General features: G+C 41.4%; 2 protein-coding genes across 6 annotated transcripts in view; both read left to right on the top strand.

The window, feature by feature from the left end:
* Positions 1–147: 147 nt before the first annotated feature.
* LOC116673089 (alkaline phosphatase, tissue-nonspecific isozyme) lies at positions 148–14547 on the top strand. The gene is given in 12 exon segments (XM_074783847.1): positions 148–267; positions 1671–1807; positions 2219–2252; positions 2255–2313; positions 2805–2979; positions 6287–6459; positions 6556–6696; positions 7631–7700; positions 9140–9274; positions 11108–11299; positions 13189–13305; positions 13996–14547. Coding segments are annotated over 12 exon segments (1626 nt in total). The 5' UTR covers positions 148–197; the 3' UTR covers positions 14319–14547.
* Positions 14548–20403: 5856 nt separating this feature from the next.
* fam131ab (family with sequence similarity 131 member Ab) overlaps positions 20404–24846 on the top strand; it is a 21415-nt gene continuing 16972 nt past the window's right edge. The window contains exon 1 of one of the 5 annotated variants that reach the window (XM_032505119.1): positions 20404–20964. Coding sequence is in view for 2 of the 5 variants with exons in the window: in XM_032505105.1 (XP_032360996.1) it covers positions 20930–21082 (153 nt within the window). In the remaining 3 variants the exon portion in view is untranslated. Of the gene's footprint in view, positions 21083–21375; positions 21596–24846 lie in introns of those variants that run through there. The other 4 variants (XM_032505105.1, XM_032505112.1, XM_032505111.1 and 1 more) reach the window with 4 other exon arrangements.

The raw sequence follows: 24846 nt of genomic DNA, 5'->3' as shown, positions 1-24846 counted from the left end.
TTTTTGTACCTATTTTTGGTTCCAACCCAACCACGACACACTTTCTAGTCAGGTCATACATTTGCCAAAGGCCTATGGGTAACTATGCATTTATGCTGTTAAAGACAATTGGCAGCTGGTGTGATTGGAGACAAGCAGTATTTCAGTTGAGGAAGTGATCTTTGGGAAGGTTAGAGGAGTGTTTTGCCAGTTTCAACATGGAGTTGACAAGAGTGGTCATCTCAGCCCTCTCACTGCTGGTGGCATTTGGATTGTCTAGTGCCAAAGGTAAGAAAACAAGAAGACCCGTTTTTCTATGCACTAGTCAGTGTGCTCACTTCCGAAATGCACACATTTTACATACATTTTTATCTTTATTTTTATCATTCTTCAGCTTCTTCTTCTGCTGGACTTGTGAGGCTTAACATCCTTTAACTTTTTCTGGAAACTTCCATCTCATACTCTTTAAACTAATATTTCAACTGCTTTCATTTCTCAGTCTTTAACTGACAATGAAACTGCTTTCACCACCAAAAAATCAACTAACAGTGGAACATTTGTTATTTCTTCTCCAACTGCCATTTCAGCAGTGTCAATGCTTATACCTTGATGGTAATTCGGGTCTTGGATCTTCACCTTTGAACCACAACTTCCATTGTTCATACACAATCTATTACAACAGCCTTCGTTACACTTCTGCCAACACATTAACTTTCCTTCAGCACGTCCACTTGAACAGCTATTTCAACTTCTTTCAGCATGTGTAGGTTGACTGCCGCCTCAACTACAACTTTAGTATTTCAATTAGTTCAACTGTTTCAACTGTACATTTTCAGTAGTGAAGGTAGCCTACATAAATTGCACAAAGCCTTTTAGTTTTTCAACCGAATCCTCCATACACACAAACCAGCAGGTTTTCCCTTTGGATCACAAAGGCCTGAAAATGTTGAGCTTGATGTATGATCCTCACCTTTTTTACCCTGGAGTCAGACTTCTTTTCTACTTTTCCGTGTGCTGTTTTAAAATTTAACCACCACCTAGTCAGGGCTTATTTTCTCCTTTAACTTTATGTTTCCTTTTTCCCTCATTTTGGTTTTTCTTTTCCTCCTTAAGGATTCTTCAGCTTCTACCTTTCCTTTCATCCTTTACTCTTTTTGTGCACTTCCCTACCCACTCGTTTTGTTAGGGGCTTCCAAACTTTTCAAATCAGCACGCTCAGTACTTTTTAGAGTTGTGCAACTGGCTGCTGATCAGCATTAACTGCTTGTTAGTGGACTACTGTATCCAACTACCTGGTACAGCACAGCAAGAAATACTGTAGTAGATATGAGAGCATGTCAGGGACGTATGACAGCAACAAACAAACATGCTAATACACACACATTCAAGTCCCAAAGGGAATAAACAAAGAGCAGTCATCTTTTTTTTTTCATTGATCTTTGCAGTATGCACACAAATACAGAATACATTTAAGTTTGAAGTTTTTTCAAAGAAGAGGTGCACCTGTAGGGAGAATTGCAATTCCCCAAAAAACATGTTGTGCTTTAATCTGCAGCTTTTGTTCTGTAGTTGCTCATCTTTTGAGTATTACACTGTAAAATCTACAAAGAATGAAGAACGTACCAATTAGACAATTAACAGCACTGTTATTTCTGCACTGAAACCAGTCTTATCTCTGTCTTTGCCTATAGTTGAGGAGGAGAACCCAGAGTTCTGGAGATCACAAGCCCAAAAGACTTTGCAGTCAGTGTTGGACAGGAAGCTCAACACCAATGTGGCCAAGAACATCCTGTTTTTCCTTGGAGATGGTAGGTTACACAACACACTCATAACACTAAACAGTAATGGCTGGTTGAAATGGTAAGAAAAGGAGAATCAGGAACCAGTGTCTGAATACTTAGTAATTTTGGTCCTGGTCTCTGCTGTTTTCTGTCTGTTTCATCCCTGTGCAGTGCAAAAAGTATTTCACATACAAGAAGAAAACGTGACTAAGTACAATAATACTTTAATCTTTATGGCCGGAACAATCTGCGGAGAGACATTTCAATTGTTGTCTTGTATAATTATTGTAGATTGTATGAGTTTATCGAGGGCGGAATTGATAGCCTGGGTGTGTGTGTGTGTGTGTGTGTGTTGTGTGTGTGGTGTGTGTGTGTGTGTGTGTGTGTGTGTGTTGTGTGTGTGTGTGTGTGTGTGTGTGTGTGTGTGTGTGTTGTGTCAGGTATGGGATCACAAGTACACAGCGTCTCGTATCCTCAAGGGACAGCTGGAGAACCAGCAGGAGAGGAGACAGTGATGACCATGGACACCTTCCCGAACGTGGGACTAGCTAAGGCACGCAAGCGCGCACACATACAACCACACACACACACACACACACACACACACACACACATACACACATGCACACTCTTTAATGGTTAAATGGACAGATGTACATATGTACCTGCACACTAATGTGTAAATGCCAGTACATAAATAAAGTAATCCAAGAGAGTTGTTTGCTGTGCAAACTATAGGTCACCCATGGTGCTATTGCAAGTTTGTCATATTGTCAAATGGCAAGTCAAACATTTTTCTCAGTGGGATTTATCTTAATAACAACCTACAATTTGACACCAGCAATCCATAAACCCTAAACTGAATGTCAATGCGATCAGCCCTGAGGTCATGTGGGAGGTAGTTGTGTTGTGATGTGTGTGTGTGTGTGTGTGTGTGTGTGTGTGTGTGTGTGTGTGTGTGTGTGTGTGTGTGTGTGTGTTGTTGTGTGTGTGTGTGTGTGTGTGTGTGTGTGTGTGTGTGTGTGTGTGTGCATGCCTGTGCAGACCTACAGTGTGGACTTCCAGATTCCAGACAGTGCTGCCACAGCCACAGCGTATCTGTGTGGAGTGAAAACCAACCTAAACACTATCGGAGTTAGTGCAGCGGCTCGTAACGGAGTCTGCAAGACACAGAAGGGCAACGAGGTCACTTCCATCCTGAAGTGGGCCAAAGATGCGGGTAAGACTAGTGCTCTGTAGACTGTGCATAGAAGCAAAAATAAACTCCTTCAAAACAAGACACCACAAGAAGAATACTGGCTAAAACATCACCATTGTGTTTATATTATAGAAGATGCTACACACTGGAAAAGGATGTGGCTATAATTCCCCCAGTTTGGCAACTTTAACCCCCTATTTAGCATTCATAAGCACTATAGAAACATTTTATAAATGTTTAATAAATCACTGTAACGTAATTGCAAGCAGATACTTTGTAATTGACACCAATTATAACTGCCTTGTAAACCGTTGAACAGAATATGAATGATTGATAACACAGCGTAGCATGAATAAATCCTTACAGTGTGTTAAAACAACAAATTCTCCCAACCATACAACAGTGTAGGTTGTTTTTCCTATCCTCTAATACGACCCACAGGAGTGTTTATAAAGTAGCGCCACTAGCGCTGGCAGGAAATTATGACCAACAGTAGAGGTTTCCGTCCTTATCCTTAGCATCTAAACCAGAGAACGGAACTGTCCCAGGTTTTGACATCTCGTTAACATGTGGTGTGGTTGCGCTTAGGCACATAAACTACTCAGTTAAGTTTACAAAAAGTGTGTGCGGTGTGAGTTAATATCAGTGCATTTGTTACGTTGCTTCACTTCTAGCAATGCACGTGATCAGAATATGATGTAGTTCCATTTAAGCTTGAAGATTAGTTCATGACTTTGAAAATGGTAGTATGACAAAAAACTCAAAGTCCACCTGTTAGATTTCTTCGGGGGGTTTTAGTCACATCTTCTTCAGTGGATGGTGTTTGCTAAGTTGTAATGGGATAAGTACAGAGGAGTTATAGTTGTTAAAAATACATCAATAAGCAGTTTAAAATGTACTTACAACTATAACCATATTATTGTGTGATGTAAACCATTTTAACGTTTGTAATGCCTAGAGGGGGTTGAAATAAAGGATTGCTTACATGTACAGTATGTGAATGATATAAAATGTATGTGAATGATTTAAAAATGCCACCCGGTAATGTCAGGGACCATCACCATTTGTTTTTCCGACTGCCAGTGTTCACATGGTCGGGATGCATATTCTACTTTTATGTTATATTCTATATCATATTAGCATTTGGCATGACAACTTGTTGCATTACTGCCACCAACTGTTGGGCGTAGTCTAGAGAATCAAGTGTGTGGAAACATGGACGCCACAATAACAAAGGACACCCCAAAGCTCTTCAATTATGCATTACTTTCCTCACAGCAGTTCGTACCAGAGCTTAAAACATAGGCCTACTTGACTTGAATTGGCTTACTTGTTACTGGCAATAGCACACAACTATTATAACTATTTTAACTTACTCTGTTGAAACCAATGGACTTAAATCGATAGCACAATGTGGACGTTGGCAAAATATCTTACATGCATGATTGAATTTTCTATATTTATGACGTTTCTAACCATTCAACACATTTGAATGATCGTCGGCCGTGTTTCTGTACATCCACTGTCAACGTGTCACCAACTTTGTTTAGCTCCAGTTTCCCACCTCCAACTCCCACAAGTGACGTTTTCAATGGGAAAAATGTTTTTTGATGCCCATTAACACAAAAAATAAATGAATAAATAAATAAGATGCCCATGAATCCACAGTAAGGCTCAAAGGAGGCAACTTCTTTATTATTAATTAATTGTTTTAGCAGTCAGCCCATCATGCTAAATGTCAAATGTAAAATAGAATATGCTAATACAACAACTACTGCACTTGTGATAGTGGTAATTTCCTGTAATGTAAATAAACAATTCTGAAGGGATAATGCAGCAGGATGTCTTCAAACGGGGCTGTGATTACAGTAACAAATGGGATTTTGTGACACTTTGTCAGGGAGCAGGCTGATACCTGACACACAACCCTGCCGTGTCACACTTTAGTTCTGGCTCCTGACAAAAGAAAATCCCTCAGGTCTTACACAGCCTCAGCAAAACCCGATTTTACTGCTATGCGCTCCGCTGTGAGCCGCAGTGACCAGTCAGAGCGGTATGAGGGACCACTAGGGAGCTGGAAGCGATAGCAGCCTGCAGCCGGTTACACTGCAAGGCAATGTGCTGCAAAGGGAAGCGCCTTGATTCTCTTAATTTACCTGTGATATCAATGCCCATAAATTTCTCATAACACACACACACACACACACACACACACACACACACACACACACACACACACACACACACACACACACACACACACACACACTCACACTCACACTCACACTCACACAAAAATACACAAACACACAGAGCGTGACATGGTGGCCCTGACCATGACCCTGACCCCAGCACAGCACTTGGAGACACAGGTGTGTGAATTTGTTCATGTGTTATATAGTACAAGGAAGTTATTTTAAAGGTGCCCTTTCACAGAAAACCATTTTTACTTGCATTATTTAAAATATGTTATGTCCATTTGTGTTTGTGTTATGTTGTGAATTTGAAAATTAAAAGCTACCTCCTCTGTCAGCTCTAGCCACTGAAAAGAAACAAGCAGAGAAAAAAGGCTGATTACAAAAGCTGGTCAGTATGATGTCATGTTGCCTGAGCTTTTGCTATTCATCCTGTACCCAGTTGCTCTAATAGGGAGCAGACTCCCACCAAGGCATGCCCTATCTCAAATTTCAGATTATTCCAACACAACATGACTGCAGCCCTAATGCAAATTCTATTGAAAGTGAAAAAAGAATTGTTTGTCCACCCCTTTTTTCTGATCTGCTCCTAAATATAATAGCTTCTTCCTTGGCCTGAGCAACACCCGTCCACCAAGTTTCATTAAAATCGGGCCTGTAGTTTTTCTGTTATCCTTCTTACAGACAAACAAACAAACGAACGGGCAAACCAAACTAAAAACATAACATCCTTAGTGAATGTAATTATAAATGTTTGTATAGATGTTTGAGACAATCTCATTGAAACTTGGTGCAGTCTGTATGTTGCTTCTGAGTGTCTCTGGAGTGCATTGCTGTCTTCCACAGTGTCTTTTTTATACTGCCGCCAGGGGGCTTTAAGGGGGATTTAAAGAGCAATGTTGCATCAAGGTGGTTAATAGGGCAAAAGTATATGTTCTACCCCATACTTTAAAATAATGGTTATATGCAGTATCTGCAGGGGATTGAGAACGTTTTTCATTAATGGCTCTAACTTTTCCAACATTCAGCAAACTCCTTCATATATTTCACAAGCATACATCACAGTGCATATTTTGCACATATAGGCCTATGCATCCACTATACATTAAGCATGAAACAAACCAATCTTCTAGGCAAGTCTGTCGGCATTGTAACAACCACGCGGGTGCAACATGCCACCCCAGCAGCCAGCTACGCCCACAGCGCCAGCAGGAAGTGGTACAGTGATGCTGACATGCCCGATGCCGCCAAGATGGACGGCTGCACCGACATCGCCTCCCAGCTCCTCAAAAACACTGACATAGATGTGAGGTTCTCCATAACACAGATTATTTGTTTTTGACAATTGTTTTCTGTTTTCAAATGGTGACTTAGATTCAAATGTGTTTGTGCTTTCTTCCAGGTGATCATTGGTGGTGGTAGGAAGTACATGACCCCTAAGGGTACAAAAGATCCCGAATACCCCAAGGATTACTCCTCTAGGGGTAAAAGAAAAGACGGACGCAACCTCATTGATGAGTGGCAGAGCATGAAAATTGGAAAGGTAACACTTTTAAACCAGACACAGTAATGTTAGAAAAAACATAAAATGTGTTCTTTGATTTGATGAGGAAGGAGAGAGCCTTGAGTTCCAATGGACAATGAACAAAAAGTTTAATGAAACAGCATGATGAAAATTATATGACAAAAACAATAAGACAAGACACAAAACACAATAACACTGCAGCCGACAACGGACTTGATCCATACTTCTCTCTGATGAAGTCACATGAGATCAGTGCTGAAAATTCAATCTCACACATTTATGTCCTTGAGTAGAGGGTGGTTCCTCAAGTGAAAACTCTCCTCATTGGTCAAATGGGACCATACCCGGCCACAGAATCCAAGTCAGTGTCACCTATTTTCAAACTACCTGAATACACATTTTTTGTTCCAATCAAGTCTGGCCCAGCAGGGCCGGCTCCCAAAGGCTGGGACAGCAATTACCTTTCCTGTGGGAACGATGAGCTGCCTTGTGCATGCTAAATGATAGATATGGCCTTATCAATTCTTTAGAGACAGAGGAAGAGAGGGGGAAGGTGAGAGACAACAGAGCTGGTCTTGACCTCTTCACAGAGACAAAGAATGAGAAATAGAATGCATATTTTCCTAACCTGGCTGCAACATACATAAACAGAAATAAGTTGTTTTCAAAACATTGTTTTTAACTTTTTAAAAGTCAACAGTAACCAAGAAAACAGCCTTAATCATAGCAACAGCTTCCTTCAGAATTTTTCAACTTGCTGCAAGGAAACTATGAAAGACGGATGGGGGCTTCCGTCAGTGACAGCATTGGAATTTTCTATTGATGCCAGAGTTTCGTTCCACTTATATTGAAGTTTATGGGGTGCGCATGGCAAGTTGTGATTAACAACAAGCACAAATACTTTTTCTGTCCTTCTGCCACTCAGTGTGTGCATTTTCATGTCCTGATACAGGTAGCCCACTATGTGTGGAATAGGACAGATTTCAGTGCTGTTGACCCTGAAACCACTGACTACCTCATGGGTGAGTTTGTATTTATTTTATTTATTTACCTCCCTTTGCCCTTTTATGCTTTTTTTCTGCAGCAGAGCAGTATATGAAGGCAAAGCATTCCCATCAGGCACTTGAAGAATACAAGATCAATAGCCTTGTTGTGTCCTTGATTTACTCAGCAGCTTATATATTTCATCTTGTATTAGTGATTAGTCAGTCTTGAATGTTTTATTGAAAACTACGGTACCTGACCTACGTAATTTTTTCAAGGTGCCATTTAGGAAATGTGTGGACAGTGCAAGGTTCTGTTTACTATTTATAGATGATGTCATGATGACATCATTAAACTGTAATTTTCCAAATAATATGATTGAGTTATTCATTCTATTCACTGGCGTTGGAAGATAACAAACTACAAGCAGCTCTTAAACCCCCAAATGACCAAAACTATTTTTAGTTTAATCTGTTTAATGTGTATTTTCTAAGATAACTGGCTGCTGGCTCCAGCTTTATATTAATGGTACAGACATAGGAGTGGTGTTAATCTTCACACTGAACTCTTGTCAGGAAAACTGTAGAACTAGAATGGCACTCACAGAGCACAGACCTCAGCCAAGACCAATGGTGCATTCCTGTGCTCATAGAATGGTCCTCTATGCCGAGTTGAGCTTAAAGTTGTAATGTGGAAACAACATGGACGCTACAAACCAGTTTGTTGTATTTTATTGCTCAGAGTGATTAAACAACACATTGATTGGTTTCCAGTAATTGTGTGGCAATGGAGAGCAAATAAATTGGATCAGGTTAGCCATGAAATATGATTATACCAACACAACATGAATGCAGCACAAATGGCCTCTCTTGGAATGTTAATGAAGGTGAGAAATAAGTTGTGTGTCTGCCCTTTGATTCAAGTCCGCTCCAAAATGTAATGGGTTCTTTCTTGGCCCATGCTTCACCCTTCCACAAAGTGTTATGCAAATTGGGCCAATACTTTCTCCATAATCCTGCTGATAGACATGCAAACAAACAGACTTACCGAGCCAGAAAGATAACCTCCTTGGCGGAGGAAATTCCCTTAACTTTATCTTGTAAAGAATTCTAACCAACCAGCTTAAACTGAAAAAGTATAAAACCACTTGTGTCCAAATGTTCAAATCTTGGTTATTCCTCCGCTACTCTTTGCCTCCACCGGTATAAATTTGAAAGGTATTCAGTTATTTGTGGTGTGTGGGGGCGTGGAGGATATGTCGATATTCAGTCATCATGCTTTTTCTGGACTGAGTGCTCGCTTGCTGCTGTAGAGACTTTGTATTTTAGCCTCACACACTGGTTTAACACTTCCTGTGTGCTGAAAATAGCAGTAGTATGAGGAAAATAGGGCTTTTCTTTCTGCTGTACCTCCAGTGTAGGCTGATGTATTGCACTTCATACATAAAACTGATTTGGTCTGTCTTTCTCTCGCTGAGCTCTGTTTGAACCTGGTGATCTGCACTTTGAGACGGAAAGGGACCCAAACATGGACCCATCCATCGTAGAGACTACAGAAAAGGCTATCCGCATCCTCCAGAAAAACCCTAAAGGCTTCTTCCTGCTAGTGGAAGGTGAGGACAGCAGCTTTACCCCCTTTCCATACACCCCCATCACTTAATCGTTTAAAGGTTGCAGAGAGGTGACAGTTCTACTAAAAATAAAGAAAAAAACGCATCGATGCTCTAGGTGGAGCAATTGAATCATTGGTCCTGTTGTAATCAAAAAGGGGGCCCCAAGTGGCAATTAAAGGAATACACTGGTAATTCTTGTGGTTTTCTAAAACATCAATACATGTTTACATTTATATTACAGATACTTTAGCCCTGATAAATGAGTTTATTTGAGTGGTAGTGCCATAGCAAAAACCTCCAGAATACATCACATAGGAGAACAGTGCATACCTGCAGTGGACCTGGTGACTTGACTTGATTCCGCATACAGCTCAATGAGTTTGCCGCAGTGTGTGCTAGTGGAGTGTGGTTGGCTGACGTGTTTCTCATCCACCCGGCTGCCTCACCGGCCTCCTCATCCATCTCTCCTTTAATCTGAGGCAGCCGCCTGGGGACTCCATGGTGCTACTGAGTGTCTTGACAATGACTTTAAAATAACAAGCAGATGTATAAATAGAAGCAGGCATATGGTGCACCCAATCATTGACAGCTCGCTGAGACCACAACATATTAACCGGAGTCTGCCTCACTTTCCAATATAGCTGCCAGCTGGTGGAGAGGACAGGAGCGGGAGAATATAAAAAAACAATTTTAAACAGCTTTATCCCCTAGCTTGATCTTAAATTATTTGTGAGAGAAAGTAGGTCCCCTTCCCAAATGTTTTGTTTTATTCCAAGAGACATTTTTCAGACTCACTTCCAAGTGAAATAAGTAGTCTGCTCACCTGTAACAATGTGAGGGCTCAACTTTGGAATCAACCACCTCACATCTGCTGTCCGGTTTTGAACTTGCCAAAGGGTATTTTCTGATGCTGTACAGTATTGACAGCTCTTTAAATACATTTCACTGTCCTCTTCAGTGATTTATCACACTTTTAAGACAAGTCCAGTCACGGGTCTCAAGTCATCTAAGACAAGTCGGTGTCAAATCTCAAGAAATCAGTGGCATGTTGGTGACAGGTCACAAGTCAGAATCAACTTTTGAGTCATAGTAAAGTCTTTGTTGTCAAAGTCAATGGAGACAAGTAAAAGTCTTGTCTAGGTTTGAGTCAAGTGAATAGATACCAATCAAATTAGTCTCAAATTAGCCCAAGTCAGTTGGTTCTTTCTTGGCCTAAGCTACACCCGTCCACCAAGTTTCATTAAAATCAGGCCTATAGTTTTCTGTTATCCTGCTGACAGACAAACAAACCAATGGACAAACCAAACCAAACCAAAAACATCCTTGGTATATTTGTATAAATGTTTGAGACAATCACAATAAAAATTGGTGCAGTCGGTATGTTGCTTCCCAGTGTCTCTGGAGTGTCTTCCACAGTGTCTTTTTATAATGCTACTGGGGGGCTTTAAGGGGGATTTAAAGAGCAATGTTGCGCATCAAGTCTCAAATCCTAATCTTTGGGATTTAATTCTGACTCAAGTCTACAGATCTACAGCTCTACTATGTTTACTTTTTGCTGGACCCAGTGGCTGAATCACAGTATTTTCTTTTTTTCTGAGTAAAATAAATATTTGTTTTACTGAGTCAGCCTTATTAACATACAGATAAATGAAGAAAAAAAATGAACCAGTGGTTTCTTGTTACATTTTCCAAAACCACACACTTTTTCTTACTTTTGAAAGAAGAGAAAGAATCAATTGTCCTTTCTGTCACTTAAAGTAGCCTACCAAGCCGTACCAGAAGCAATTTCTTCACCTTCCCTCCTCATTTACGCCTCCCTGTCTCTGTGGTCAGGTGGGCGTATTGACCAGGCTCACCATTCTGGCCGGGCATACATGGCACTCCATGAGACGGTTGCTTTTGACTACGCCATCGCCAAGGGCCTTGAACTCACCAAAGAGCATGAAACTCTAACTATAGTGATGGCCGACCACTCCCACTCTGTTACTTTCAATGGATATCCATTTCGAGGGCAGAGCATTCTGGGTAATTATGAGCTTATTTCCTGTATTACTGTATTACTTCTAAAATGCATGGATTGAAATCAGCTCACTGCTTTTTTTTTTTATACGTATGGCAAGAGAGTTCTGAGTTTTGACGCAGGAGACATTCTCCCCTATTCCCCCTTTCCTTCCCATCCATTCCCTCCAGGTGTGTTTATATCCCATGACAATAGACACCCAAGGTGGTATTTTGTGATTTTTGTGTGTGTCTTCATGTGTGTATGTGATGCATGCTTCCTCTCAGCTTCAGTGTGCCTCTGCCACCAGCAGCTTGACATTTCCTCCGCTTTCTCTTCCCTGCAATTACAGCCCAGGTAGACACATAAGCTGGTAGCCTTTCTATTTCAGTCCCTTGCTTTCTCCTCATCTCTCTTCCTTCTGATTGTCCCTGACCATCAACATTGACCATCTCTCTCTATCTCTCTTATATAATTCTCCCTAAATTCTCCTCGCTCTGTCTTTCTCGCCTGTTAATCTCCCTTTGGTGTGTATCTGTACTGACCTTACTTACTCCTTACCTCCATTCCTTCAACTCTCTGGTCTTTCTCCATCACTGGTCCCTCTCCTTTACCTGGAGGTGTAAAACCCGGGCTGAACCTAACACATTCATGGAGTGACACGGTGTTATAAGGGTTACACTGATTTACTGGTTTTCCTGTAAAATAGATCAAAGCACATGTATTGTAGCACATGCATTCATGTATGTATTCATGCTTTTACACAGAAGACATTTTGACATGTCACAGTAGGAAAGCACAGGTGCAAATAATAAAACTAACAATGGCTTTCAGGGTTCCTGGTATTGTGTGTACTTATTACTATAAACACGGTGTGCGTTATTTTCGCTATACAAATAATTAGGCTAAGCCTGGGAAAAGAGTGTACCTATACAGCTGTAGCTAAGTATAAAGATGTGTATGTTGTCAAAATTATGTGAAAATATTGGGGAATAGTAATGTAGTTATTCGGTCCAATTCAAGATCCATTTTACAATCAAAGCTGACATTAAAGAAGAATGTTGTGCCACACGTAGTTTGGTTCCTGCTCATTACATTGCTATTGTGAAAGGAAATATAGGCTAAGCCTTTTGGGATGTCTGTACCCTGAAAGGCTTTAATATGTACTGGGTAATTACTTGTGGTGCAATTTTTTTTCTAGGTCTCTCTTAAATGCTAAATTTGTTACCCCCTCACTCCATGAACTTCTCCCCTACCAGTAGTACTCAGGAGGTTTTTAATTGGTATGAAACATTTACACTGGAATTTATAAATTAATAAAAAGTGTTACAAGGACTTTTTCTTGTAAGGTTTTGAAGAAAGAAGAAGTGTCTCCTAAAAGGTCTTTAATGCTGCTTCCGAGGCGTTTCTGCACCGTCCAGAAAACAATCCTAGGGAAAACAATGATATGTGGGGGATTTTCTGACTTGAAAATATACACATGGGTTAAATCATGTTGTGGTGTTCCCAGCTTTCTACACTCTTTTCAGTCATATCCTTATTTTACCCTCCTCCTCCTCCTCCTCCTCCTCCTCCTTCCTCCTCCTCCTCCTCCTCCTCCTCCTCCTCCTCCTCCTGCTCCTCCCTCCTCCCCTCTTCCTCCTCCTCCTCCTTCCCACTCCAGCAGTGTACGAGTGCAGCAGTGATTAATGTGCTTGTGAAACACTGAGCTCTCCATTAGCGGCCAGGCTAATGGCAAATCCGTAGAAACACACCTTCTGCAGCATCCTAGGGACCCATAGACTCCTCCTCTGTGTGTGTGTGTGTGTGTGTGTGTGTGTGTGTGTGTTTAGCACTTTGAGGCAAAGAGAAAAAAACTGAAAAATAAAAAAGATATAATAAAGATAATGTTTGATGGTCTCTCTGGATTTTCAAGGTAAATCTCCGCTGTGGGCTACAGACGTGCTGCCTTACACCACATTGATGTACGGCAACGGACCCGGACACAAAATCACCAACGGCAAGCGTCCAGACATCCGCGATGTCAACACTAGTAAGACACGCTCACTGTTTCTTTGTTTTTTTCCACGAGAACATCACAGACTCCAGTTTATCAAATTTTCTGACAAGTTACAACACTCCTTAAACAGTTAATAATCTATCTATCTATCTATCTGTCTGTCCATCTATCTCCCTATCTATCTGTCTATCTGTCTATCTGTCTATCTATCTATCTATCTATCTGTTTATCTATCTATCTCCCCATCTATCTGTCTATCTGTCTATCAAGGACAAACAATGGGAAAGGGAAAACTATTTCAAAACAACTGGAATGGCCTTTCCATTTGAGATCCATGTCCAATATTACAGTGTGACCTTTCCTTATAATAACATCAGGTGTACTTTTTGTCTCTTGCTGACATTTTACTAATTTAATTTGCATTATTTTCTTATGAACTAAAGAAGAAAATGATCAGTTCAGGCAATATGACAGCACAATTCAATAGATAAGAGTGTACCTGTTCCAGAAAGAAATGAATACTGAAAGTAGTATGTATAAAAGTGCTGCTCTTTTTACTTTTTTTTACGATGATTAAAATTTCACATCATGTTTTCAGCATCTGTAAGAAATATTCAGTCACGCTTTGGTTACAGTAAAGCTGAAATAGTAGATTTGGTTTGGCCACTTGTGGGCGGCGCAAGAAGTTGTAGGCTAAACACAACATTTCCGTCTCTTTTTTAGAAAATAAAGACTACGTCCAGCTGGCTGCCGTCCCCACGCAGTCGGCCACCCACAGTGGGGAGGATGTGGCAGTGCTCGCCCGTGGACCTATGGCCCACCTCTTTCAGGGTGTCCAGGAGCAGAACTACATCGCCCATGCCATGGCCTACGCCGCCTGCGTGGGCGCCGACATTAGGCACTGCCAGGGGCAAACAGTGAATGAAGCACCTGCTGTTCACATCACCTTCACCAACAATAACAACGGAGTCGGGGCGATTTATGGCTTGCCCGCTCTGCTCAGTAGCTTCCTCTGTATACTGCTGGCACATATCGTGCTGATGTAGGTTCCTTTTTCTTAGTAAATCCTGTGGATCTCACTCCACTTGTCAGGAAGGTCAGAGGACAGGGTCATGCGAGGTATAAGCAGGGATTTGCTCAAGGTAGTTCCAGCAGAACCAGAGTTGTGTTGTTGAGATAATAATTCGATCATTAGAAGTCACAAACGAAGATAAAGAGTTTGGTTGGTCTAACAAAGGCAAACAATATACAATACGCATCTGCTAGAGATCTACGAAATAAAATGGAAAACATAATTCCGATAGTTAAAACTGTAGCCAGCTTCAAATCTGTTTTATTTTCTCTATGATTCTTTTATTTCTCACTTGTAAAGCACTTTGGGTTGCCGATGTGTATGAATTGTGCTGTATAAGTAAACTTGCCTTGCCTAAAGCATTCCAAACAGAGAATTGGGTTGTCTATTTTTTAATATAAAAGCTTTTATAGCCTACATACAAACACTGTACTGTATATGTCATATATTGACATTTAAGGCGTCTTCAAAAAAACTTTACTCTTCTAATTGCCTATTCAGGTAAAGGAGTAGCATAACTACTAACCATAAAGGCACACTTAATCTTTAAATGTATCTGAAAAATGTAATACCGCCAAATTTGGTTTTCTTTCTGCTGGTTGCTTGGCAACCTCAAGGTGATAGATAGATAGCAAAAAATAGTTCCAGCGTGTAAATCTCTGTAAAATCACAGCTTCTTTTTATGTACAGATAAAAAAAACAAAGATGCACCACCTTAGTCAGGGAGCTTTAGAGGTGCAGGCAGGTGGGTTCTTTTTTTTTTCTTTTTTGGAGAGAGCCAGACTAGCCTAAGTCCCGAATTCCAGTCTTCATGCTAAAATAGGCTAATCTCCTGTTGGCTCTGGCTTCATATTTATCAAACATGCATGAGAGTGGTATCCATCTAAATCTCATGAGGAGAAAATAAGTGCATTTTCCCAAAAATGCTGAACTGTTCCTTTGAGCTGCGTTTATATTTGAAAGATTGTCATTATACATTACTTATGTGTTCAGAAACAGCACAAAACAGACCATATTTGTATGATTAAATACATTTGTACATGTAAAACAACACAGGATGCTGATACTGTCTCTGCCAATGACATGTTAGTCTATAATACTGAAAATGTCCAACCTTTGATACATAATGAGTGTAGAAAGGACTCTATTGCTTTGATCCTCTCCAATATCCGCAGTGCTAATTGAGGTTCGCGGCGACTTCGTTTGATGACATTACTACAGCAGTCCATTAATAATGCAAAATATTTAAAGATCACCTATTTTTATCTTTGGGTGACAGATTGTAGTAATTATTTTGGACATCTGCTGGGGTGTGGAGTTTATTAAACCTGATTTGGACTCTCCTTGTACTAATTTAGACTGGCCGGGGGCCATCATTTTGGTTTCAGATGATGGGCCTGTTCTCATCTTTAACACACATTTAGTCAATACACATTCATAGATCACATGGTGGAGTGACCCTCAACAGCTCAAAAGGCAGGGTAGGTACGTTTTTATTTCTTTTGTGGTGTGTGGTATTGTAGTTATTTTCAAAGGGAGGAAGAGACGGCGATCGGGGACACTGACTCTTTTGACACAGGGTCTCTTTCATCATTTGATCTCATTGCTGCATTTTATTACATTATATATGGCTTATATTATATTATGTTATAAGCATATTGTCATTCAAATGTTATACAGTACATCTTTTGCAGTGGTTGAAAGTAATTATGCACTATACTTTAATTTACTCAAGTATTTCTTTTTATGCTACTTTATACCTTTATTCCTTTTTCAAGGGAAGTATTGTACTTTTTATTCCACTACATGTATTTAAGAGCTTTAGTTTTCTGTTACTGTGCAGATTCAAATGTTATATTCATAAATTAGGACGAGTTTATAAATATGGTATACCACTTTACACAATCAACTGTATATTAAAATGACTGCATCAGTAATAAATTAACAATATAAAATTAATAATGGAAGGGGCCATTCTGTCTCCATAACATCTCCATAATGATTACTCTTCATTTCGATGCTTATTTACATTTTACTGACAATACTTTTACCTAAGGATCATTTTCAGTGCAGGATGTTTGTTTGCAAAGGGCTGTGGATTGTTTTGTGGTATAGCTACTTTTACTTAAGTAAAAGATCTACTTCTTCCACCACAGGTCATGTGTCACGGCATGTCTACATTTGGATATGTGTGTATACATGGATCAGGTAAAACGCATAACTGCCCTGGTGTCCTAGGCCAAACACATCAAATAGAACAAAACAATAATGATAGTACAATTGACATAGCAAAAGCACATGACCGAGTTAAAAACAAGTGAGAAGACAATCAAACACATATGTGAAATCAAGGAAAAAACCTATATGTATAATTACCACCGTCAGTGTTGGGTGAACACACACACACATAGCTTTACAGGCATGTCTTTGTTTGGAAAATATAATTTATATTTGTGAATCAATGTGTCAATGAAACCAATTATAAAACTGTAATTTAACTGAATTTGAAATCATGTACTAAATAGGTCAGAGAGAGTTTGGGTAATGTAGGGGACAGTGACAGTGACAGTGAGAGGGTGAGGAAAATAATTTGTTGTTACCAAAACTATGACCTAGTTCCAGCCCTAAAATTAAACTGAGATTATTAATATGAACAACTGTAGGGCTTCTTCAGAATGCTTCTTTATTCTTTGTATTTTGTTTCCTTTTTTAGGTTGGAACCCAGGTTTTTCGCAGAAAGGGCTTGTTTCAGTTCCTGCTGAAGATGAATTCTCCTGTCCATCCAAAGAATTCTGCTCATGTCCCACACTTGCTGCTTCTCCACTAAGGCCGGCTGACTCGGTTGAAGCCCTGAGGGGACAGGATGTCTCCTTCTGTCACTGGAGACAGCAGTCTGGGTCAAAGCATCTGTCACTCTGTTCTTCTCTTCTGTTTCTCTGCTCATACAGGCACCACTCCAATGCCATCCAACCTCATTTTCTTCATGGGATTTTCCTCCGAGAAGCCAAGAAATCTGCCGGATCTTGATCTCCTTCTTGTCTGCCGTCTCAGGACTAAACCTCTTGAATATATATTAAGGCATGTTTGTTCTGCTGGCTGAATGCTTCAGTCTCATTGTTGGCCCTGCACTTGTTGACCCAATGTTATGTACTGTTCTTGGCTCCCTGGAATAGGAAACAGATAGTTTTCTAAGCTTTGGTTAAGAGCCTTTTTATATTATTCAATAATTTAGTTTGACAGGCTTCAGCTCCTGGTTTGCTTTTGCTGTTGATGGCATAGCTCAGAGGACTTGCTCTTGATGAAAGGCTGGTGTTGAACATGTTTGGATTTTCTTCTTCTGCAGACACTGCAGCCTTGGTTCTTGGTTGACTTGACAGAAAACAAGTGCATCATACACCTTATTCACTGATGGTGTTCGTTGACTTGAACCAAAAGCTTGATTTGTTTTTTAATGGGCAGATAGACAGTAGAGCAATAGCAGCCAGTAATGGGCAGACTCACATCTCACTGTCTTTATCAGTGGATGGGGTTTGGTCAGAACAAACTTCATCCGTTGATGAAGACTGTAAAGTGAGCTTGAAAGCTACAAAAACAAAAACAAAAAAGGAGTAAATTTTTGGTCAAACTACTATTTCCAAAGTCAGCAATGAACTTCCATGCGGAGTTTTACAGCCATTTCACAAGCTTGAAAGGAGAAAAATATAGCTTTTAATTGGATTTATTGGAAATAAGGAAGACTTATCTTGTTTTATGCTATGATTTACTATTTAACAGTATTTATAATCAAAATGATCTATATCATAATATGTCTTCATACATCATCTTTTATTTTCACACATACAGTACATGCAGTATATTTTGCACATCCCAGGATGGCTTACCATAACCAACTACATTAATATGCAAAACATGCCATTTTGGCCATTTTAAGTGCTATATAAAGGTGAAAATATTTTAATTGGCATTTTTAATATTGATCTCTCAATTGTATGCACTCTTTTTCTTGCACTAAGGAAAGCAGGAGATATGAAGGTTTCCGTTTTGCCGAATGGACACATTATGGCCCGAGGCTTTCATAACTGCATCTCCTCATGTTCTACCAGCCATACGGTATCAGCTTTGCAGTCACATACTGTACTGCGCAACAGGCTCTCCGCACTCCTGTGGCTCCCACGGCTGCCCGTACTACAGCCATCCTTTCGGTGGCGCTAGAGCACTGGACAAAGTACCATGTGGCATAGAGAGGGCTGATCAGGCTACATAAGCTGTGGCTTTGCCGCAATTTGATGTGTTATGAAATGGGATCTGAGAGCGCATTGCAGGAAAAGAGGAAGTGCAGAAGATTAGAGTCCCCTGCGCTTTAAACTGTAAAATCACAATACATGTGAAAAGCTTCCATGAGCACAAAATAAGAGTGTGACGGATGTCTGTCCTCACACGTGTTGAATGTCTGATGAACCAAGGTGGCACATACTGCACATTTTCCCCCATTTCATCTTTTTGAGTTTTGTTATTTTGTGTGTCTTGATCATTTTAAATGCGTGTACTGCTAATAATGTTGATCATTTTTTAACCACTAAATGTTCTACTGATGGCCCTGAATGATGCATTCACAGTGGAAAAAACACCTGTGGCACCAACGGATTTTCATTCTAACTCAATACTTCTGTTCTTTTCTGGCTCTATTGCGCGTATTTACGCACACACAACGTGAGCTGGAGTGTCAATCTAAATTATCTTCTTTCGGCAAATAAATATATTTATCTTGTGTTACTGTACATGTACAACCAAACACCTCGGTCTGTTTCTATCAATCTGGTGAATGCAATGAACAAGGACTGCAGGCATCTAACAGCCACCATAAACCACCAAACACCCAATATAAATAACATTTCTAGTGACAATTTGTGGAAGTATTATGACTGAAAGACATCAAATTCAGATTCCTGAAAACAAATCTTTGGTAACGAATCATTTTAGCACCCAGATATGTGATTCATATTTCCATGTCTTTAAATAATTCTACGCATTGCACCTCTCTGGGCTCCGGAACAAATTCAATAAGGTATTGTCGATATTGTATGCTCGTAAATGTAGTTCATAATAATTAAATGTTAAGCATCCACCGAGCACCCATTCAGGGACCGTTTCATCATCCTGTTTTGAGGATGAATTTTAAATGCCTTTTAGATGTCCCCGGATCCTCCGGTAGGTAACATATAATGGGCTAGTGGGGGAGCTGCCGCGTGGGTCAGAAGCTCTGCAGGTCTGTGTTTAGAGTCCTGGTGGGCGTTAAGAGAGACTGTGGGAGAAGGAAGATGCTTTAGCGCCGACCTGCCTGGAGACAAGAGTGGGTCGCTTACAAATAGGCCACAATAGGCCTCACAATAGACCAATCTTTTTTTATCCACGCTCTCTTCGAGTGCGTTGCGCTATAATGGGTTACTTTGATTGAAAAGGCATGCACAGAGAATGTCAAACGCTTATTTTTAGAAACGTTGCCTAAATTTGGGTGCATGGACATTGAGGGCGTAATAAGCCTGTAGCTAGGCCACATCCCACATCACAGTGTGGGAGTATGAAATAGGGTTCTGATGTCCTGAAACGTGTCACTTTCCTCATATGTGCTCCTATAGGATGGTCATATTATTGCATCACTGCACGACACCACGTTTAAAGCCTGTGGGCACGTAAAGGTCCAACACGACCTTTTCTCGCTTGGACTGTTAGACTGTTCTCGACAGAGAAAAAAAATAATTATTATCTCACCTTCCGCACAAGTAAGTTCTGTTGCTCTGTTATTATAATTTCTCAGCATCATAACCTTCAGGCTGCCACCAACTCTGCTATTTTTCTTTTTAGACCTGTTGAAATATGCAGTATGTTCCTCATTTGTCATTATGTCAGCCGAGAAGAAATGCAATCCTTGGTTGACAACTTGCATCTCTTGTGTGCACCGCTAACTCCGCCCTCCTCCCCATGTCTGCTGGCATGTAAGGTGACACCAGCCAATCACATCTCATTCCGCTTCTATACCTAGCAGGGGGAAACAGTACAAGGAGGCGGGAAACTCGTTTGGGCTGTATATAAGCAGTTAAGCATGTAGTTTTTGTATCAGTGTTACCCTCCAATGACTCTCTGCCAGACCGGGCGACAGCAAGAGCGAACACAAAGCGCACAGTGACCAAAGATCCGTGCTGGTGGGTGGTGTGGACTTGACCCGCACTGACCAGGAGGGGAAACCCCAGCCCCTGCAGCTGCCAGGCAAGGACAGAGACTCATGCTGCCGCCGCCTCACAGAGCGCTGTCCGTCCGCTGTGGTGCTGGACCGCAAGACTCGACCCTTCAACCGGTGACGTAGAGCTGAGACTTATTCAAGAAAAGCAAGAAAACATTTTTACGAATGAATTGTTAATTTAAAAATTAACAAAGCTTCACAAACATTAGGCTGTATATGTATGGATTTGAAGCAGGTGAAAAACAAAGAAGAAAACTCAGAGCAGAAGTTGCTGGACATTCCCCCTGCCCTCGGCGTCAATCCGGTGGTCTGAGCACAGCAGCGCGAGCCCAGCGGAGCCTACGTAGATGCGGAGAGTGAACCGAGGCTTTCGATCAGTGAGGTACGCTCGGCGTCTTTTACGCAGGGATATTGGAGAAAGAGATTTAGTAGATTGCTCTCCTAAAAGGCTCTACATGCACCTGCGAAAATGGGCTGTATCAGCTCTAAAGCGCCCGTTGGTAAGAGTTGTTTTAATCTGCTCTCGTAAAAGCACGCTGGAGGAAGCCTGACATTTTTCGCATTGTTTTGCTGCAGCCTTTCGCGGGTGCAGGGGCTATGAATGAGTTTGGGTGCTTGGAGTGCACAGCATGCTGTGTCCGAGATATGAGACATATGATAGCAGTGCTGAGTCATATGGATATGAATTAGGAGCCTTATAATCAACCGTTAAAGATAACTGGAATCTAAACAATATCATCTTAGATGTTAAATGGTGTGCGTGAGAGGGTTGCATTTTAACGGGGTGGTGGTGGGGAATAGCTTGATGAGCTGGTATCTGCACCCTAAACATCGCGATGCTACGAGAGTTGCAAGAAGCTTTTTGGTGAACACGCCAGTCAGAGGCAGAGAACACAGAGGTGTGCTCTTGACACCATTGAGGGATGCGCTGCTAAACGGCGTTTTGTATTTGTGACGAGAAGACTCATCCGGACACGATGGTTCTGACCGCGTTGACCCAGTTTAGTTGCAAGGTAGGACACCTTTTTGCTCGTATCTTTACGCGTGCGACCGAACAAAATCTTTAGGTTTATTACTCGTTATTTCTAAGAATTTCGACACAACCGCTTCTTGGTGTTAACGTAAAATAACTAGATTAGTTTGCAGTCGCATACATGTCCAAATTACAACGGACTTCATTACCATCAGTGCTTAGAGGCACACACATGCAGCAAGATATTATTTGATTGTTGCCAAGAAACAAGCTCCCTGTTGCCACTGCATCTACTTGTTCTCATGGTTGTTTACACCTTTGCTGTAGCCCCTACGTGTCTCCCGTCCGCTGGCTGCTACATGTCGCCAAGGGCCCCGTACTCTACGTGCTACCCAGACCTGACGCGTGTCTCCCCAGATCCCCCCCAGATCTCCCCCGTTATTTATTCGACTGGGTCTCCTCTAGCCTTCATAAATCAAACCTGCTCCACATCCATCCATCCATTTCTCTCTCTCTCTCACGCGCAAACACTCACACACACACACACACACACACACACACACACACACACACACACACACACACACACACACACACACACACACACACACACACACACACACACACACACACACACACACACACGAAGTCGCTTATTATTCTTCTGGTTATGGTACTGATTTATGCAACCTTTCAAAGTGTGATTTATCCGTAATATCCATGCTTACAGTTCCTCTCTTCGCCTCTAATTGATTATGTAATTTGTCGCTTCAGTCACTTCACGATCATAGCGCCTTGTCCCCGTCTCCTTGTCTCGCAGTGACAGGACATGCCCTGTCCCATAAAGCCACCGTATGCGCACGTATCAAGAGTGTAATAGACAGTAGAGCAATAGCAGCCACCTGTTTGACTCTCATATTTAGTCTGTATGTGTGTGACATCACACTGCTGCTGGTCTTGACCTAATTGTGTTGATTCGCTTATAAGTCTCTCAGCGAGCCAGGAAGACATGAGAGAGTGAGAGCAATGCACGGCCGAAGTCTCTCTATCTGCAGTTTCCACGACAACGGGAACTACAGAGAGAAAATATGTGTGTGTGTGTGTGTGTGTGTGTGTGTGTGTGTGTGTGTGTGTGTGTGTGTGTGTGTGTGTGTGTGTGAGAAAGAAAGAAAGAGAGAGAGAGAGAGAGAGAGAGAGACCTAAGTGAAATAAATAAATAAATAGAAATTGTATGAAGACTGCAATCTCATTTGCTTTGAGGGACGAGGACACACTTTTGGAGCTGCAGCTCCGTTTTAGAAAGATCAGTCAGGGGAAGAAGATTAATTAAGATAAAAAGGCAGAACAAATGAACAAATTAGCCACAGATGGATCAGATTCAAGAGAGCCGCCACAAGTTTCAATAAAAAGACTAACCTCAGTTTTATCAAGATCATTATGGTTACTCTATGTGTCTCCGTGTTTCATCCAAAATGCAACTCAGTCCCATCAATTTATTCCATTACATGTCCTCATTTCCATTCACTTTAGATCTAATAGCCCACAGTCATGTCACTTGAATTGCATCCTTGGTCTAGCTCAGGGTCATTGCTGCAAAGCCGTGCATACAATGACTTACCGGACTTGTGCATTGCAGACGTGAAAGCAAAACATTTGTGTTGGAGTGTGAGCAATGTCAATGTCGTTTATCTATTAGGCTTCTGCGTGTCGCAGTAAAGGGCAATAAACCCGCCCAACAAACTCATCGACGGAGAGGGGGAGGCTGTGTCGATCCATGCGAAATGTGAACATTTTCTGACAATCAGTTGCTGACGTGTCACCATGAAATCCCTCTGGGTGTAGGCTGCACCGCCTACGTCCACCGGGCTCGAATGTCTGTCAAATTCTGGACTTCAATCTCGTGCTGTACAAAACACGTGCACATCGTTCACTCCTCTTAACAATACTTTCATTGAGCAAGGTGGCCTAGATTCAATGATACAATACACCCTGGGCATCTGATCTCATCACACCCAATTAAACGGCACATATTGAATTCTGCTGGTGGGCAACTTGAGCTTGGCGCGCTGAACGGCAGGTCTTTGACCCGGGGGTGAGTGATTGGTCTTGATATTGGACTCAATATTTGAGATGGGTGCTGGCGACTAATCGAGCGAGTCCTTCTTTTCACAGACAGTAACTAGAAACGCCTCCCTGCAGTGGAGGACTGGAAAGAGGAGCCAGGCACTGACATTTCGAGGCCCACCTCTTAATCTCGTTTAGCAAATCTGATTTGAAGAGCGCCGATCACGCACAGGATTGCACGTGTGTGGGTGTGTGTGTGTGAGAGAGAGAGGGAGCTTCAGTTATGTGGCGGATGGGAGCTGTCCAGGTGCTGAAATGTTCTGCTGCACGCTGCAGGAGGCTCAGGAGCGCATTTGTGATCAACATTGGTACATGAGTCTGTCAGTTCATGACGAGGGCAGCTGATAGAAAGGTTAAACTCGTGTTGTCAAAGAAACAGTCCTGTATCTGTAGGCAGTTATGTGACGTTTCCAGCCAGGAGGTTGCTTGGTGACATTTGCGCTCTCTCCATAGCGCTGCTTTTGGTCTCGCAGCTTGCCTCTGTTTGGTTGTGTTGATGACGTGGCCGGTTTGGTTGTGTTGATGACGTCAGATAATGTGCACATCACGGAGGTAAAAATCGCATAATGCCATCAGGCATGTTCCATATTCTGTGTTTCTAATGTATTACACTGCTTCTCTCCCTCTGACAAAGCATAACCGACTTCATAAAATATCAAACAGGTTTGGGCTGCTGCCAGGGCCTTACCTGCATGACATGACATGGCATGGCTTTAAAGTGCATGGAAGTATGGGCACTTGTGCCCAAACCCCCATGTTATCTCACTACAAGTGCAGTAGCCTAATCTCAATAGAGCACGTACAATACGTACAATAAAGGGTTCTGTGAATGATAAGCCTAACTTAGACTTGTATCATAATAAAAGAAGTGTGTTCCAGAACTACAATACACTGATTATAAATACTTTCTGAAAGTGCATGGTAAAACCCAAAATATGCCCTAAAATACTCTTCCATCTTAATGGTGGCGTAAAAAAAAGTCCATCCATTTCAATATTTTGAGTTCTTTGTTCAAAACATTAGATTTTTCGAAACAGACGGTTCTTTGAGTCTTATTGCTTCACAGCTGCCTTTACACACCCTCTTCTTTGTAGCCGAGCTTAGGTATCTTTTTACAAGACTGTTAGAAATTGGCTGCTGGGCGTAGATTTATTCGGGGGGGGGGGG

This window comes from Etheostoma spectabile, chromosome 3 (assembly GCF_008692095.1).
Source record: "Etheostoma spectabile isolate EspeVRDwgs_2016 chromosome 3, UIUC_Espe_1.0, whole genome shotgun sequence".
Lineage (NCBI taxonomy): Eukaryota > Metazoa > Chordata > Actinopteri > Perciformes > Percidae > Etheostoma > Etheostoma spectabile.
This window is presented reverse-complemented; position numbering and strand designations above follow the sequence as displayed.